This window comes from Piliocolobus tephrosceles, chromosome 8, assembly GCF_002776525.5.
Source record: "Piliocolobus tephrosceles isolate RC106 chromosome 8, ASM277652v3, whole genome shotgun sequence".
NCBI lineage: Eukaryota > Metazoa > Chordata > Mammalia > Primates > Cercopithecidae > Piliocolobus > Piliocolobus tephrosceles.
The window spans coordinates 8,250,134-8,265,223 of NC_045441.1; the positions used below are offsets into that span (position 1 = coordinate 8,250,134).

The 15,090-nt window shown below is 54.0% G+C and overlaps 1 protein-coding gene across 1 annotated transcript in view; it reads right to left on the reverse strand.

Annotated features, from left to right (window-relative positions):
• The window catches only part of LOC111526390 (pentatricopeptide repeat-containing protein 1, mitochondrial), a 17,546-nt gene extending 2,469 nt beyond the window's left edge, over positions 1 to 15,077 (reverse strand). Inside the window, exons 1-7 of the mRNA XM_026447620.1 lie at positions 14,842 to 15,077; positions 11,290 to 11,762; positions 9,793 to 9,933; positions 7,107 to 7,325; positions 6,594 to 6,695; positions 4,636 to 5,457; positions 3,588 to 3,770 (exon numbers count right to left, since the gene is read on the reverse strand). Coding sequence (XP_026303405.1) covers positions 3,588 to 3,770; positions 4,636 to 5,457; positions 6,594 to 6,695; positions 7,107 to 7,325; positions 9,793 to 9,933; positions 11,290 to 11,736 — 1,914 coding nt within the window. The 5' untranslated portion in view covers positions 11,737 to 11,762; positions 14,842 to 15,077. The remainder of the gene's footprint in view (positions 1 to 3,587; positions 3,771 to 4,635; positions 5,458 to 6,593; positions 6,696 to 7,106; positions 7,326 to 9,792; positions 9,934 to 11,289; positions 11,763 to 14,841) is intronic.
• Between the last annotated feature and the right edge of the window lie 13 nt (positions 15,078 to 15,090).

Consider the following 15,090-nt stretch of genomic DNA (forward strand, 5'->3'; position numbering starts at 1 on the left):
AGGTGTGGTGGCAGGTGCCTGTAATCCCAGCTACTCAGGAGGCTGAGGCAGGAAAATCGCCTGAACTTCGGCGGCAGAGGTGGCAGTGAGCCAAGATCGTGTCACTGCACTCCAGCCTGGGTGACACAGTGAGACTCCATCTATAAAAACAAAAGGAAAATGCATCTATTGCTGGCAACACAGCAGAGGGTCCTGACTTCATAATTATGCAAAAGTGACATACATTCAGTAGAAACTAACCCTGCACAAAGTCGATCCTTACAGAGTGACATCCTGATAAAACTATTGCGAAGTTGAAAAATCCTGTGTAGAACCATCTTTAAGTCGGGGACATCTGTCTGTGACTTAAATACGATACGCTTTAGGCCTGTGATAGTCTTGTGACTGTGGAGTTGAACCCCTAGTGAGCCCTACGCCAGCAGGAAGAGACAATCCACTAGGAAGATATGCACAACAAGTAATCAACAAAAAACCAGTACTCAGAATTTGTGTGTGTGTGTGTGTGTATAAACACCCTGGAATCAATGAGAAAAGACTCGCAACCAACAGTTCAAAGCACAGATACACAGTTTAAAAATGCCCAGCTATGCCTTCAGCCAGGCACAATCTCCACTGCTGTCCCACCCATTTGTAGGAAGCCCTCAAAATGGCATTCAGGTGTGACACCTGCACGGCATTCCTGACCCTGCACCTTCTGGCTGTGTGCGTCCCTGCCCATTTACTTGTCTCCGTCCCATCCGGGTTGTGCTCCAAGCTACAGTGGCTCTGGATGCTCCGGAGGTGCTCAGCACAGAGTGTGACTCGATGGACCCAAAAGCCAAACCCCCAGAGCCTGATATCCTCAGAACAGCAGGAAGAGGCTGTGGTCGTAACAAAGCAGATTTCATGACTCTGCCCTGCTCCTGCTGATACAGGAGGCAGAAAGAAATTATTTGGGCAGATAGTAAGGGCAACAGAGTCCTTGGTGAAATTTCCCTTTTAATAAAAAGCGGCCCCCAAATCATTTCTTTTCTAACAAAGAGCAGCCTGAAAAGTCGAGCTGCAGACACAGACAAGCAAGCTGGAAGCTCGCAGGGGTAAATGCTGGCGGCTGTGCCAACAGAAAAAGGCTACCCGGGAGCCAGGTGTGTTCAACATGGGGGCCCCATCTTCCCTTCTTTTGTTGCCATGTGTAAGTAAAGAACCAGGCAACATGGCACTGGAAACCCATCTGCATAATAAAAGGTGAGGGTGGGGTGCCAGCTTTTATACGAGCTATGTAAATGGCACACCTGGTCCAACCAATCTTTTGTGTCCTTTGTAAATCAGACATCACTTCCTCCAGCTCATCTACAAAACCTCTTCATTTCACAGTGGAAGCGGCAACCCATTTCTCTGGCACCTCTCTCTGCAGAGAGGTTTTTTTTTGAGATGGAGTCTCGCTGGGTCGCCCAGGCTGGAGTGCAGTGGTGCGACTTCGGCTCACTGCAAGCTCCACCTCCTGGGTTCATGCCATTTGCCTGCCTCAGTCTCCCAAGCAGCTGGGACTACAGGCACCTGCCACCACGCCCGGCTAATTTTTTATATTAGAGACAGGGTTTCACCGTGTTAGCCAGGATGGTCTCGATCTCCTGACCTCATGATCTGCCCGCCTCAGCCTCCCAAAGTGCTGGGATTACAGGCTTGAGCCACCGCACCCGGCAAGAGCTCTTCTCTTCCGCCTATTGAACTTCAGCTCTTAACCTCTTTTTATTTTTCTTTTTTTGAGACCGAGTCTCCATCTATCACCCAGGCTGGAGTGCAGTGGCGCGATCTTGGCTCACTGCAACCTCTGCCTCTTGGGTTCAAGTGATTCTTGTGCCTCCTGAGTAGCTGGGATTACAGGTGCCCGCCACTACCCAGCTAATTTTGTATTTTTAGTAGAGACAGGGTTTCACCACGTTGGTCAGGCTGGTCTCGAACTCCTGACCTCAGGGGATCCACCCGCCTTGGCCTCCCAAAGTGCTGGGATTACAGGTGTGAGCCACAGTGCCCAACCTTAACCTCACTCTTTTTTTTCTTTTTTCTTTTTTTTGAGACAGAGTCACCAGATGTGGTGGGTCACACCTGTAATCCCAGCACTTTGGGAAGCCGAGGCGGGTGGATCACGAGGTCAGGGGTTCGAGACCAGCCTGGCCAACATGGTGAAACTCCGTCTCTACTAAAAATACAAAAATTAGCTATGGCGGGCGCCTGTAATCCTGGCTACTTGGGAGGCTGAGGCAGGAGAATTGCTTGATCCCAGGAGGTGGAGGCTGCAGTGAGCCTAGAACCTGCCACTGCATTCCAGCCTGGGCGACAGAGGGAGACTCTGTCTCAAAAAAAAAAAAAAGAGACAGAATCTTGCTCTGTAGCCAGGCTGGAGTGCAGTGGCACAATCTCGGCTGGTTCAAGCAATTCTCCTGCCTCAGCTGAGTAGCTGGGATTTACAGGCATGCGCCACCACGCCCAGCTAATTTTTGTATTTTTAGTAAAGATGGGGTTTCACCATGTTGGCCAGGATGGTCTAAATCTCCTGACCTTGTGATCTACCCACCTCGGCCTCCCAAAGTGCTGGGATTACAGGCGTGAGCCACTGTTAACCTTACTCTTTATGTGTCCACATCCTTGATTTCCATGGAGTAAGACAACAAATCTCGGTGATTCACCCCAGATAACAACGCCACTTCACTGCCTGTCCAGTCCCTGAGCAAGCAACAACCTGTTTGGAGTAACCGGCAACGTGCAGGTGCTGGGGACCCAGATGAGCACGGCAGACAGCCTCTGCCTCCAGAAGCCTGATACAGGAAGGCCAGGGCTGCCTGTGAGCACGTGACCTGAGACTGTAGGACACGGCATAAAGGAACAGAGCAGGGGGAGGGGAGACTTTCAACCCAGGTCAGAGTGGCAGCCAGCTGGGCATCTCTGAGGGCCACTTAAGCAGAGACCTCCAGGAGAAAGAGCCCACCACATGAAAGTGGGTGTCACCCAAGGCAGCAGGAACACCAATCCCCTGAGGCAGGCAAGAGGCTGGTGGCCATTGGAACTGACAGAAGGCCACTGGGATGGACAGAGGCAGCAAAGGCAAGGCTGGCCTGAGACATGAGATGAGCCATGTGGACAGGGACTCAGGCTGTGGTCTACAGACTTGGGGACTCCTCCTAAGAGAGGCTGCTGGGGCCGGGCGCGGTGGCTCACGCCTGTAATCCCAGCACTTTGGGAGGCCGAGGCGGGCGGATCACGAGGTCAGGAGATCAAGACCATCCTGGCGAACACAGTGAAACCCCGTCTCTACTAAAAATACAAAAAAATTAGCCGGGTGTGGTGGCGGGTGCCTGTAGTCCCAGCTTCTAGGGAGGCTGAGGCAGGAGAATGGCGTGAACCTGGGAGGCGGCGGAGCTTGCAGTGAGCCGAGATCGCGCCACTGCACTCCAGCCTGGGCAACAGACTGAGACTCCGTCTCAAAAAAAAAGAAGCTGCTGGACAGTTTCAAGTATGAGAACACAATCCCAAGGGCCAGAACCAGGGTTGGGTGGTGGGGCGGTTAGAAATGGTGAAGGAGCTGATGAGCTTGAGCTTGGGGCACACACCCGGTCAAAGGTGGGAGGGTACTGGGCTGCAAACTCCAGCTGGCGGATGACCACTTCGTTCACCGGGACCCTGTTCTGCTTCATGTCCTTCAAGATGTTGATGAGATAGGTGTAGTCCAGCTTCCTGACGGCTGCGTTGATGAGGGCGCTGTAGATGTGAGTGTTGGGGGTCACCTGGGACTTCTAGAACACAGGGACATCATAGAATCAGCAAGATGATGGCAGCCATTGGGACCCAGCAGCTCCCACCCTCTGTCAATCAAGCTGGCTCCTGGGACCAGCGGCCACGGCCAGCAAGGCAAACCCGGCAGCAACGATGGGCTGAATGTCCCTCTCCAGCAGGAAAGCCAAGCCCAGGCCCTCTGCTCAGCCCTAAAGAAGCTGTGGAAAAGGATGCCCGTGCTGCTCTCAGACACCGACTGACTCGGGCGGAAAATGATGCGGGAGACACCACCTCCTCGCTCCCTGCGGGGGGTTTCCCCGTGATGCGTGGTCACCAGGTGGTGGTCAGCCTAGAAAACCGTGAGTCTTGGCTAGGTGAGCCCGGCAGGGTCCAGGAAAACAGCCAGAGGGTGATGGACCTGGGGGACCCCGACAAGGCAGGATGCAGCCTCTGCTGTGGTCGGATGAAATCCACGCAGCACTTCCAATGGGGGCTAGGTGGGAGGCACAGCAGATCTCGGGGGCTTTGAAAACCACCCACGGCTGCCCAGGAATTCTGAGAATCCCTGCCATACCTCTAGAGTGTTGGGGCCGAGGCCTGTCCCCAGCCCTCAGTGTCACCCCACGGCCACCTTCTTCCAGACGGGAACATCCGTGCATCTCTATGTCCAGCCCTGACGCACTCGCCAGGGTCTGCTTCCCCCAAAATGGGACCGAACACCATTCTACACCAGAAGCTTATCAACCCCACTCTCTTTGCCCCTATGCACAGTTCATCTTCTCCAAGTGGGGGGCTTAGAGGACCCCTGCTCCCCCAAACTTCCCTCCTGAGCTGCAGAGTGCCCTCAGGACCATGGACGTCCTGCCCAGGCCCAGGTCCACTCACCTTCATGTCTGTGAGCAGTTGCAGACCATCCTTCGGCCTGTGGCACCCAATGGCCAGGTTGCAGAACGTCTGCAGGTTGGGGATGAGGCCCCTCTTCGCCAGGACTGGCAACAGCGCCTTGGCCCCCTCCAGGTCTCCCAGCTTGCTCTTCTTTCTCACCAGCGTGTTAAAGAATGTCAGGTCGGCCTCCACCCGGTGTTCGTCCAGGAGGGCCAGCAGCAAGGACTCCGCAGGACTCCCGGACTCCACCACCTCGGCCAGTAGCGTGAGGGTCCTGATGTCGGGCTGCTGCCTGTGCTCTGCCATCTTGCTCAGGAAGCCCTCCAGGCCCCCTATCAAGGCCAGCCGGTCAGCTGGGGTGCTCACTGTTCCAAAGGAGACCATGGTCGGGGGAATGGCCCCAGGGGTCAGGAGATTGACTTCCAGCTCCACGGGAGGTGGCTTCAGGGCCACAGGGGGCAGGGCCGCTATGTGGCTGGGCTCTGCCTTGGTTTCTACCTCTGGCTGGGCCTTGCCGGGCACTCCGGCTTCCTGAGGCTCTGGAGGCCCAAGTGCCTGAGAAGGTTCCAGAAACAGCTGCCTCTCCAGGGCCTCCACGTGCAGCATGGCTGACATGCGGTTGCCTGCTTTGGCCTGGGCTGTCCTCCTTGGCCGCTGCCTGCCCACTGGGGACTGAAGCAGGGTTGCCTCCTCACTGGGCTTCAGAAGCAGCTCTGAGGCCACCTGAGGGTCCCCTAGGCCACAGTCCCGAGCTGCTGCCAACAGCAGGTTATAGCTGTCCCGGCTCGGCTGTAGCCCCAGACTCAGCATCAGCCGCCACACCTGCCAGAGAAGAGACAAACGTCAGCTCAGTGCTCCCGTTCAGCAGCTGGGCGCAGGGTTCGCACCCGGAATCCCAGTGTCCTGGGAGTTTTAGATGGGAGGATCCCTTCAGACCAGGAGTTCCAGGCAAGACCGGGCAACATAGCAAGAGCTGCCTCAAAAAAATAGGCCAGACATGGTGGCTCATGTCTGTAACTTCAGCACTTTGGGAGGCCGAGGCGAGCAGATCATGAGATCTCGATCAGATCATGAGATCGAGACCATCCTGGCTAACATGGTGAAACCCTGTCTCTACTAAAAATACAAAAAATTAGCCGTGCGTGATGGCGGGCGCCTGTAGTCCCAGCTACTTGGGAGGCTGAGGCAGGAGAATGGCATGAACCTGGGAGGAGGAGCTTGCAGTGAGCCGAGATCGCGCCACTGCACTCAAGCCTGGGCGACAAAGCAAGACTCTGTCTCAAAAAAAATAAATAAATAATTTTAAAAAAAGCTTTCCAGCCAGGAGCTGTGGTTCACGTCTATAATCCCAGCACTTTGGGAGGCCCACGCAGGCAGATCACATGAGGCCAGGAGTTCAAGACCAGCCTGGTGAACATGGTGAAACCCTGTCTCTACTAAAAATACAAAATTAGCTGGGCCTGGTGGCGTGCGCCTATAATCCCAGCTACTCGGGAGGCTGAGGCAGGAGTACCACTTGAACTCAGGAGGCGGAGGTTGCAGGAGGCCGAGATCGTGCCATTGCACTCCAGCCTGGGCGAGAGTGAGACTCCATCTCAAAATAAATGAATGAATGAATGACTCCACGGTTGCACCTGCAGAAGTGCTAGCGGGCTGTTGGAGGGTTGAACAAGTGCCCAGGTGAGTGTGCGGCAGGCTTTCAGGGAAGGTGAGTTTAGAGGGGCTGAGCCTACTGCAAAGCAGGGTGGGAGAGGCGGGGGCTGCCCTCATTCCGCCTCTAAGGGCCTCCTCTCCCTGCCATCTGTAGAACGGAGGCTACAATGGCTACCGGGTTTTCAGAAAAGAGCACAAATATAAAAACACTCAGCACAGGACCATCATGGGTGCTCACAGGATCACCATTTTGCACCTCTTGCGCCAGGGAAGCAGGGCAGGAAGGTGGGGTGGGAGGGACATACCTGGAGGGCGTACCGGAAGCCTGTCTTCTTGTCTTGGATGCAGCCCATGAGCAGGAAACTAAAAGTCTCCTCTGTGACAATGTGGCCTTTGTGGATGATTTCCTGGGGGAGGGAACAAACAGGTCCCATTGAGAACCTGCAACAGGCTGGGTATGCTGGCTCATGTCTGTCATCCTAGCACACTGGGAGGCCAAGGCAGGAGGATCACTTGAGGCCAGGAGTTTTGAGACCAGCCTGGGCAACATAACAAGACCCTGTCTCTACACTCGGATAGAGGACGCCTCTTCCAGGAAGCCGTCCCTCGAGTGCACAAAGCAGGACACAGCACACAGCAGCACACACAACCTCCAGCAGGGTCTCATCAGATCCGTCTGTGAACCCCAGTGCCCAATACAGGCCGTCTCACCCTCCCTGAGCCTTCCTGCATGAGGAGAGACAGACACCACAGCCCCGCCCCCGCCACATGAGACCAGCCCCACAACGGGGAGCAGGCTGGCAGGTGAAGCCCCCCACCTTGAACACATCAAGGCACATCCTAAGGTCTGCACACTTGGCAGCCATCTTCAGCAGCGCGTGGTACGTTTTCAAGTTGAGCTCGAAGTTTTTGGCCTGAAGCTGCTGCCGGAGTTTCAGGGCACTCTGCAGAGCTGAGTCCTTCCAGGGGGACTCGGCACAGACGTTGAACAGGGCCGTGTAGGTGGCGTCTGAGGGCTCCAGGTCCCGCTTTTTCATCTGTGGAGATGGAAGCAGCTCAGTGGTGGCCCGGGATCAGCTGGACACACAGGTGAGCAGCCGCCCCAGAGGAGGCTGAGGCTGGAGAGGACCCCGTTACTGCATACACCAGGCCAGGCTCTAAGGCAGAGCCATGGGACACATCAGAGCCCAGCTCTCCAAACTCAGACACATTGAAGGGACTCTGAAAACTGAGCCCACACCCTGATATGTACCAAACAGAAGTTATCCTGCCCTGGGCACTTGTCAGCCCACTCCAGGCCTGGGGTCCTGGCAGCAAGGTCTTCCTGATGTCCCCACCTTCAGGCCACCCAGCCAAGGGGAAAAGGGGCTATAGTGCTTACTACCTGAGGGTTCCTGGACAAGTTCACGCTTCCGTGTGAAAATGGGGATGACACCATCACCTTGAAACCGGGGATGCCTGTGGCAAGTGGGAGGGTGCACTGCAGTGCTCTAGGGGAGGCCCCGAACCACTGGCACAATGCACATTCTCAGGGCCACCTCATCTGGTGAGTCACAAGCCCCGGAGGTGAGCGACACTCAGCTTATTGAGCCTCTGGGGGACTAGGGCAGGTGCTTAGAGTTGACAATCCCTGGTGAAGCCTAGCACTCGCTATTGCCCAGAGAAGGGCCATGTGGTCGAGGGCAGGTGACAGGCGGCTCAGTGGCAGAAAGAACCCTGCTAGAGTCAGGCCATTTGGGGCTCAAATCTCAGACCCGGTGCATTCAAGTGGGGTGGCCTTGGACATGTCCCTTCATCTCTCTGTGCCTCAGTTTCCTTCTCTGAAAAGCAAAGATGGCAGTCCCTACTTTGAGGATGATGTAGGCTTTGTGTGTCTTGCTGCACTCCACAGAGGTGCACTGACAACTCGCTACCCGCCTGGCACCAGCCCTGGGGTTAGCAGAGCGGGCACAGCCTGTCCTTACTGAGCTGACACTCAAGAAGGCAGACATACTGCAGGTGAGTCACCAAAAACAGTAACAAGGCTGGGTGCTGTGGCTCACACCTATAATCCCAGCACTTTGGAAGGCTGGGGGCGGGGGGCAGATCACCTGAGGTCAGGAGTTCAAGACCAGCCCAGCCAACATGGCAAAACCCCGTCTTCTACAAAACACACAAAAAATTTAGCCAGGTGTGGTGGTGGGCGCCTGTAATCCCAGCTACTCGGGAGGCTGAGTCAGGAGAATTGCTTGAACCTGGCAGGTGGAGGTTGCAGTGAGCCGAGGTTGTGCCACTGCCCTCCAGCCAGGCTGACAGAGCCAAGACTTCCGTCTCAAAAAAATAATAAAATAAAATAAAATAAATAAAAACAATAAAAATAATCTTTTTTCTTTTTTTTGGAGATGGAGTCTCAGTCTGTCGCTAGGCTGGAGTACAGTGGCATGATCTCAGCTCACTACAACCTCTACCTCCTGGGTTCAAGTGATTCTCCTGCCTCAGCCTCCCGAGTAGCTGGGACTATGGGTGTGCGCCACCATGCCCGGTTAATTTCTGTATTTTCAGTAAAGACAGGGTTTCATCATGTTGGCCAGGATGGTCTCAATCTCTTGACCTCATGATCTGCCCACTTTGGCCTCCCAAAGTGGTGGGATTACAGGCATGAGCCACAGCAACCGGCCAAAACTAACAGTTTTTTAAAGTGGATGTAATGGGCTGGGCGCAGTGGCTCACGCCTGTAATCCCAGCACTTTGAGAGGCCAAGGTGGGTGGATCACTTGAGATCAGGAGTTCAAAACCAGCCTGGTCAACAAGGTGAAATGCTATCTCTACTAAAAATACAAAAAAATGAGCCGGGCATGGTGGCATGTGCGCCTGTAGTCCCAGCTACTCAGGAGGCCGAGGCATGAGAATCGCTTGAGCCCAGGAGGCAGAGGTTCCAGTGAGCCGAGGTCACACCACTGTACCCTAGCCTGGACGACAGAGCGAGACTCTGTCTCCAGGGAAAAAAAAAAAAAAAGAGGCGCAGATGCAGTGGCTGGGCTGTGGCCTGTAATCCCAGCACTTTGGGAGGCCGAGGCGGGTGGTCGGGGTTAGAGACCGGCCTGGACAACACAGCACAATCCCACCTCTACAAAAAATTTAAAAATTAGACAGATATGGTACTACACACCTGTACTCACAGCTACTGACGAGGCTGAGGCAGGAGGAACTCTTGAGCCAAGGAGTTGGGGGCTGCAGTGAGCTATGATTGCACTCCAGCCTAGGTGACAGAGTGAGGCTACCTCTCTCTTTTTTTTTTGAAGGGAAAAAGAAAGGGAACATGGGGACCGCTGCAGTCCAGGCAGGTGCTAAAGGGCTCTCGATGTCATCTCGTTTATCACCCACAATCACCATCATTTTAAGGGGGTGACTGAGGCCAGGGAGGTGAAGTCACCTGCCCAGTATAAAGCGCTAGCAAGCGGCACACTCGGGATCCGCCCCCAGCTTTTCAGAGCCTTGCCCCTGCTGCCCCGCGCTCACACGCACCTGGTTGTAGAGCTTGAAGGCCTTCTTCAGGTAGCCGACCCGCCCACAGCCCCCGATGAGCACCGTGTAGTTGCTCTCCGTGGGCTGCAGTCGCTCCTCCTTCAGCATCTGCCTCTCAAACAGGTCCAGGGCTTCGACCAGCTGCAGGGAAGAGGCAACAGGGCAGGGGCTCAGAACAGCCCCAGACACCCTCGGCAGAGAGAGGGAGGCTGAGGCTGAGGGACCCTCCTGAGACAGTGCAGGACGGTGGCCCTGGGTGACTGCAAACCCCCTGGGCACCCGGCTGTCTCTGCCTCATCCCTCCCCTCACAACATTTCGCCGGTGAAGCCTCAGTTCGTTCCTTTATTCCTTCATTATTTTCATCTGTTCATTCAAACAATAATTACTGAGTGCTTCAGTGAGCCAGACAAGGTCTATCCACTGCAGATATAGCTGGGAACGAGAGGGAGCTCCTTCTTGGAGCTCATGTTCTGGTGTGGAAAGTCAGACATGAGGTCGGGCGCAGTGGCTCACATCTGTAACCCCAGCACTTTGGGAGGCTGAAGCAGGCAGATCACAAGGTCAGGAGTTCGAGACCAGCCTGGCCGACATGGTGAAACCCTGTCTCTACTAAAAATACAAAAATTAGCCAAGTATGGTGGCGTGCAGCTGTAATCCCAGCTACTTGGAAGGCTAAAGCAGGAGAATTGCTTGAACCTGGGAGGCAGAGGCTACGGTGAGCTGAGATTGCACTACTGCACTCCGGCGTGAGTGACAGAGCAAGACTCTGTCTCAAAAAAAAAAAAAAAAAAGACAGACATGAAATGGGATAAGAAAGACATACAACGTATCAAGTGATGACAGGTGCTACAAACAAAACTAAAGCAGGGGCCAGGTGTAATGGCTCATGCTTGTAGTCCCAGCATTTCGGGAGACCAAGGCGGGCAGATCACCTGAGGTCTGGAGTTTGAGACTAGCCTGGCCAACATGGAGAAACCCCATCTCTACTAAAAATACAAAAATCGGCCAGGCGTGGTGGCACACGCCTGTAATCTCAGCTACTCAGGATGTTGAGGCAGGAGAATCGCTTGAATTCCCCAGGAGGCAGAGGCTGCAGTGAGCCAAGATCGCGCCACTGCACTCCAGCCTGGGCGACAGAGTGAGATCCTGTCTTAATAATAAAAAAAAAAAAATGTAAAGCAGGGAGTGCCAGAAGGGTGTGGAGGATTCACTTTTCCTTGTTTTTTGAGACAGATTCTTGCTCTGTGACTCAGGCTGGAGTCCAGTGGTAAGATCAGCTCAGTGCAACCTCCATCTCTAGAAAAAAAAAAAAAAATACAATAAAATAAAACTGTGGCGGAGGTTGGCAAAGGGCAGTGATACTTACAGCCATAAGGCTGGCAGTTCACAGGGTAGGCCCAAAACTTAGAGGCTGGGAAGATCAGGCGACCCCTTGCAAAACACTGAGCCGCCAAGGGTAAGAAATCAGGAGCCATAGAACCCAAAGCATCCCTCACCTTCCCTTCCTTGATCAGGCGTTTGCACTGCAAGAAGTACCAATACGGGGTGTTTCTCCGGCCTCGCCATAATTTGGGCTCCGGTTCCCTTTGCTCCTCTCTCTGTTCCCTGAACTGCAGGTTATGGAACTCGGCTGTGGATTTGCGGAATAGTCTCCGGGAGGAGTATTTGTCAGAGAGAGTCCCAAAATTCTCCTCCTCGTCTTCTTCCTGCGTGGCCGTGGAGTTGGAGTGGCTCGGGTCAGAGCCCAGGCTGCCCGTGTTCTCCGGGTGCTCCTGGCCGAGGGGCAGCTGAGAGGAGGAGCTGCTGAAGGCTGCCCACACTGGCCGCATCAGCCCCTCCCTGCCTCCCGCCCACCTGGCGCTACAGGGGTCCAGGTGTTGCAGGATGAACAGTCCCATGGGGTGGGCCCTGGAGAACAGTCTAGCGAGTCTCAAGAGGTCCATTTCTGGCTTTTCTGTCCCTCCAGGGCCTGGAATATATCAGGAAAAGTAAGAGAGTCAACTCAGTTACTAGTCACAAAAGGCAGAAAGAAAGAAGTGCTTAGAAGTATGGGCCCAGGCTGGGCGCAATGGCTCATGCCTGTAATCCCAGGATTTTGGGAGGTCGAGGACATCATATCACTTGAGGTCAGGAGTTTGAGACCAGCCTGGACAACATGGTGAAACCCTGTCGCTATGAAAAATACAAAAATTAGCCAGGCGTGGTGGTGTGCGCCTGTAATCCCAGCTACTCAGGAGGCTGAGGCAGGAGAATCACTGGAAACCGGGAGATGGAGCTTGCAGTGAGCTGAGATTGCGCCACCATACTCCAGCCTGGGTGACAGAGTGAGACTCTGTCTCAAAAATACAAAACCAAACCAAATAAACAAAAGAACAGGCCAGGAACGGTGGCTCATGCCTGTACTCCCAGCACTTTGGGAGGCCCAGGCGGGCGGATCAGTTCAAGACCAGACGGGCGAAACCCCATCTCTACTAAAAATACAAAAAAATGAGCTGGATGTGGTGCTACATGTCTAATCCCAGCTACTCAGGAGACTGAGGGAGGAGAATCACTTGAACCTAGGAGACTGAGCTTGCAGTGAACTGAGATCATGCCACTGCACTGCAGCCTGAGGACATAGTGAGACTCTGTATCAGAAAAAATAATAATAAATAAAATAAGAAGTATGGGCCCAGAGGTTAGAAAGCCTAGGTTCAGGTCAGACATAGCTCACTGCAGCCTCACCCTCCTGTGCTCAAGCAATCCTCCCATTTCAGCCTCCTGAGTAGCTGGAACGACAGGTGCGTGCCACCACGCCTGACTAATTTTATTTTTTGGTCGACATGGGGGTCTTGCTATGTGCCCAGGCTGGTCTTGAACTCCTGGACTCAAGCAATCCTCTCACCTTGACCTCCCAAAGCACTGGGATTACAGGAATGAGCCACCATGCCCAGCCTAAAATATTTTGAAGTCTGGTTATATTAGAAGGTTGCCATTGGAAAAGTCTCACAAGTGATGGCAGATTGAACAGATTAAAAACTAGGCCCAGCAGGCCAGGAGCGGTGGCTCACACCTGTAATCCAGGAATTTTGGGAGGCCAAGGTGGGCGGATCACCTGAGGTCAGGAGTTCGAGACCAGCCTGACATGGTGAACCCCATCTCTACTAAAAATACAACAATTAGCTGGGCGTGACAGCATGTCCCTGTAATCCCAGCTACTCGGGAGGCTGAGACAGGAGAATCACTTGAACGTGGGAGGCAGAGGTTGCAGTGAGCCAAGATAGCGCCATTGTACTCCAGCCTAAGCACCACAGCAAGACTCCGTCTCAAAAAACCCAACAATAACAACAAACAAAAAACTAGGCCCAGCAAGGGGAGAGACTTGCTGGGGTCCTGCAGCAGTGCAGTGGGTGAGACTGGCCAGTTTGTGCTGGGCTGGCTTTGAACTCAGGTCCATGTAATGTATGGACAGACTCTCCTGACCAGCACCTTTGTGAAACTAGTGCAGGGGGCCTTTATCATTCTGCATCTGGCAAGCCCTGCCACTCCTTCTTCCAAGCATGGTGTTTATGTAATTTTCTTTTTTTTGGAATGGGGTCTTCATGTTTCCTAGGCTGGAGTGCGATGGCACAGTGGCAAACGTACAATCACTGCAACCTCCAACTCCTGGGTTCAAGTGATCCTCCTACCTCAGCCTCCCAATTAACTAGCACTACTGGTGCACAACACCATACCCAGCTAATTTTTTGTAGAGATGTAGTCTCCCTATGTTGCCAGGCTGGTCTAGTACTCCTGGCCTCAAGCAATCCTCCAGCCTTGGCCTCCCAAAGTGTTGGGATTGCAGGCGTAAGCCTCCGTGCCCTGCCTTATGTGCATTAATTACAATACACGGAATTACAAAACAAAAAGCAATGATATTGAAATGGCATCAAAATGCTTTAAAAACAAATTTCTGCTATACTAGCATAGATGCTTATTTTCAATGCATTAAATAACAAGACCCTACAATAATTTCAAAGCAGTAATGAATGTAAGTGACAGCTTAAGATACCACCTTGTAGTTGCTGCACAAACTGTTTTTTTATTGAGTCTCACTCTGTCGCCAGGCTGGAGTGGGGTGGTGCCATCTCGGTTCAATGCAACCTCTGCCTCCCGGGTTCAAGCGATGCTCATGCCTCAGCCTCCCGAGTAGCTGGGATTACAGGCACGCACCAACACTCCCGACTAATTTTTATATTTTTAGTAGAGATGGGGTTTTGCCATGCTGTCCAGGCTGGTCTCGAACTCCTGACCTCAAGTGATCCTCCCGCCTCAGCCTCCCAAAGTGCTGGAGTGACAGGTGTGAGCCATCATGCCTGGCCCTGAATAAACTCTTATCTGGAACTATCATTTACACTCACCCCCACTAGAAATTATGACACAGTTTCAGGCACTGCTAAGGCTGCTCCAGCAATGGGGAAAGGAAATGCTAAATTTCACAGAGAAAATAACGGGGTGTCATTTTGTTCCTATACAATTTCATTACCCCGCCCTGGTTAGAAAACCCTGAATGAGACTGTACAGCGGCTCATGCCTGTAATCCCAGCACTTTGGGAGGCCCAGGCGAGAGGATCGCTTGGGCCTTGAGGCTAGGAGTTCAAGACCAGCCTGGGCAACATAGCAAGGCCCCCATCTCCACAAAAATTAAAAATAAAAATTTAAAAATGAGCCAAGCGTGGTGGTGCAGCTACTCAAGAGGCTGAGGTGGGAGGATCGCTTGAGCCTGAGAAGTTGAAGCTGCAGTGAGCTATGATAGTACCACTGTCCTCCAGCCTGGGCCACCGAGTGAGAAAAGAAAAAACCCTGAATTAGAGACACGCTGCGGCCGTCCTTCCTCGGAGGGACCCGCCCCTCCTCAGACGCCCACCCGGACCCTCAGGCCAACGCCGACCCCTCTCCACACAGACTTTGGAAGCCTCAGTTTCCCTCCTCGGACGCCCCTGGCTCCAATCCTGGTTCGGGCACTTCCTTCCCCTATGGCGTGTCTGCCCGGGTCCCGGGGTTCCTGCGAGGATCACACAGGAACTCACTTGAAGCGTCCGGCGCAGTGCACTCCGACGGGGCTCTCTACCCGGTCCCCGCGACGGACCCGGCTCTCCCTGGGGTCACCCTCTCCCCGGACGCGCAGGCGCAGCCCGCGTCGCCGACACACGCGGCTGGTGTCAGGTTTCCGGCGAGACTAGGCCGGCGTTCGGCTGGCGACTAGCCGGGACTAGCGGAGCGGCGGGACTCCGCGCTCGATTGGCAGTGCCTGGACAGGCGCAAGAGCCGGCGCGGGC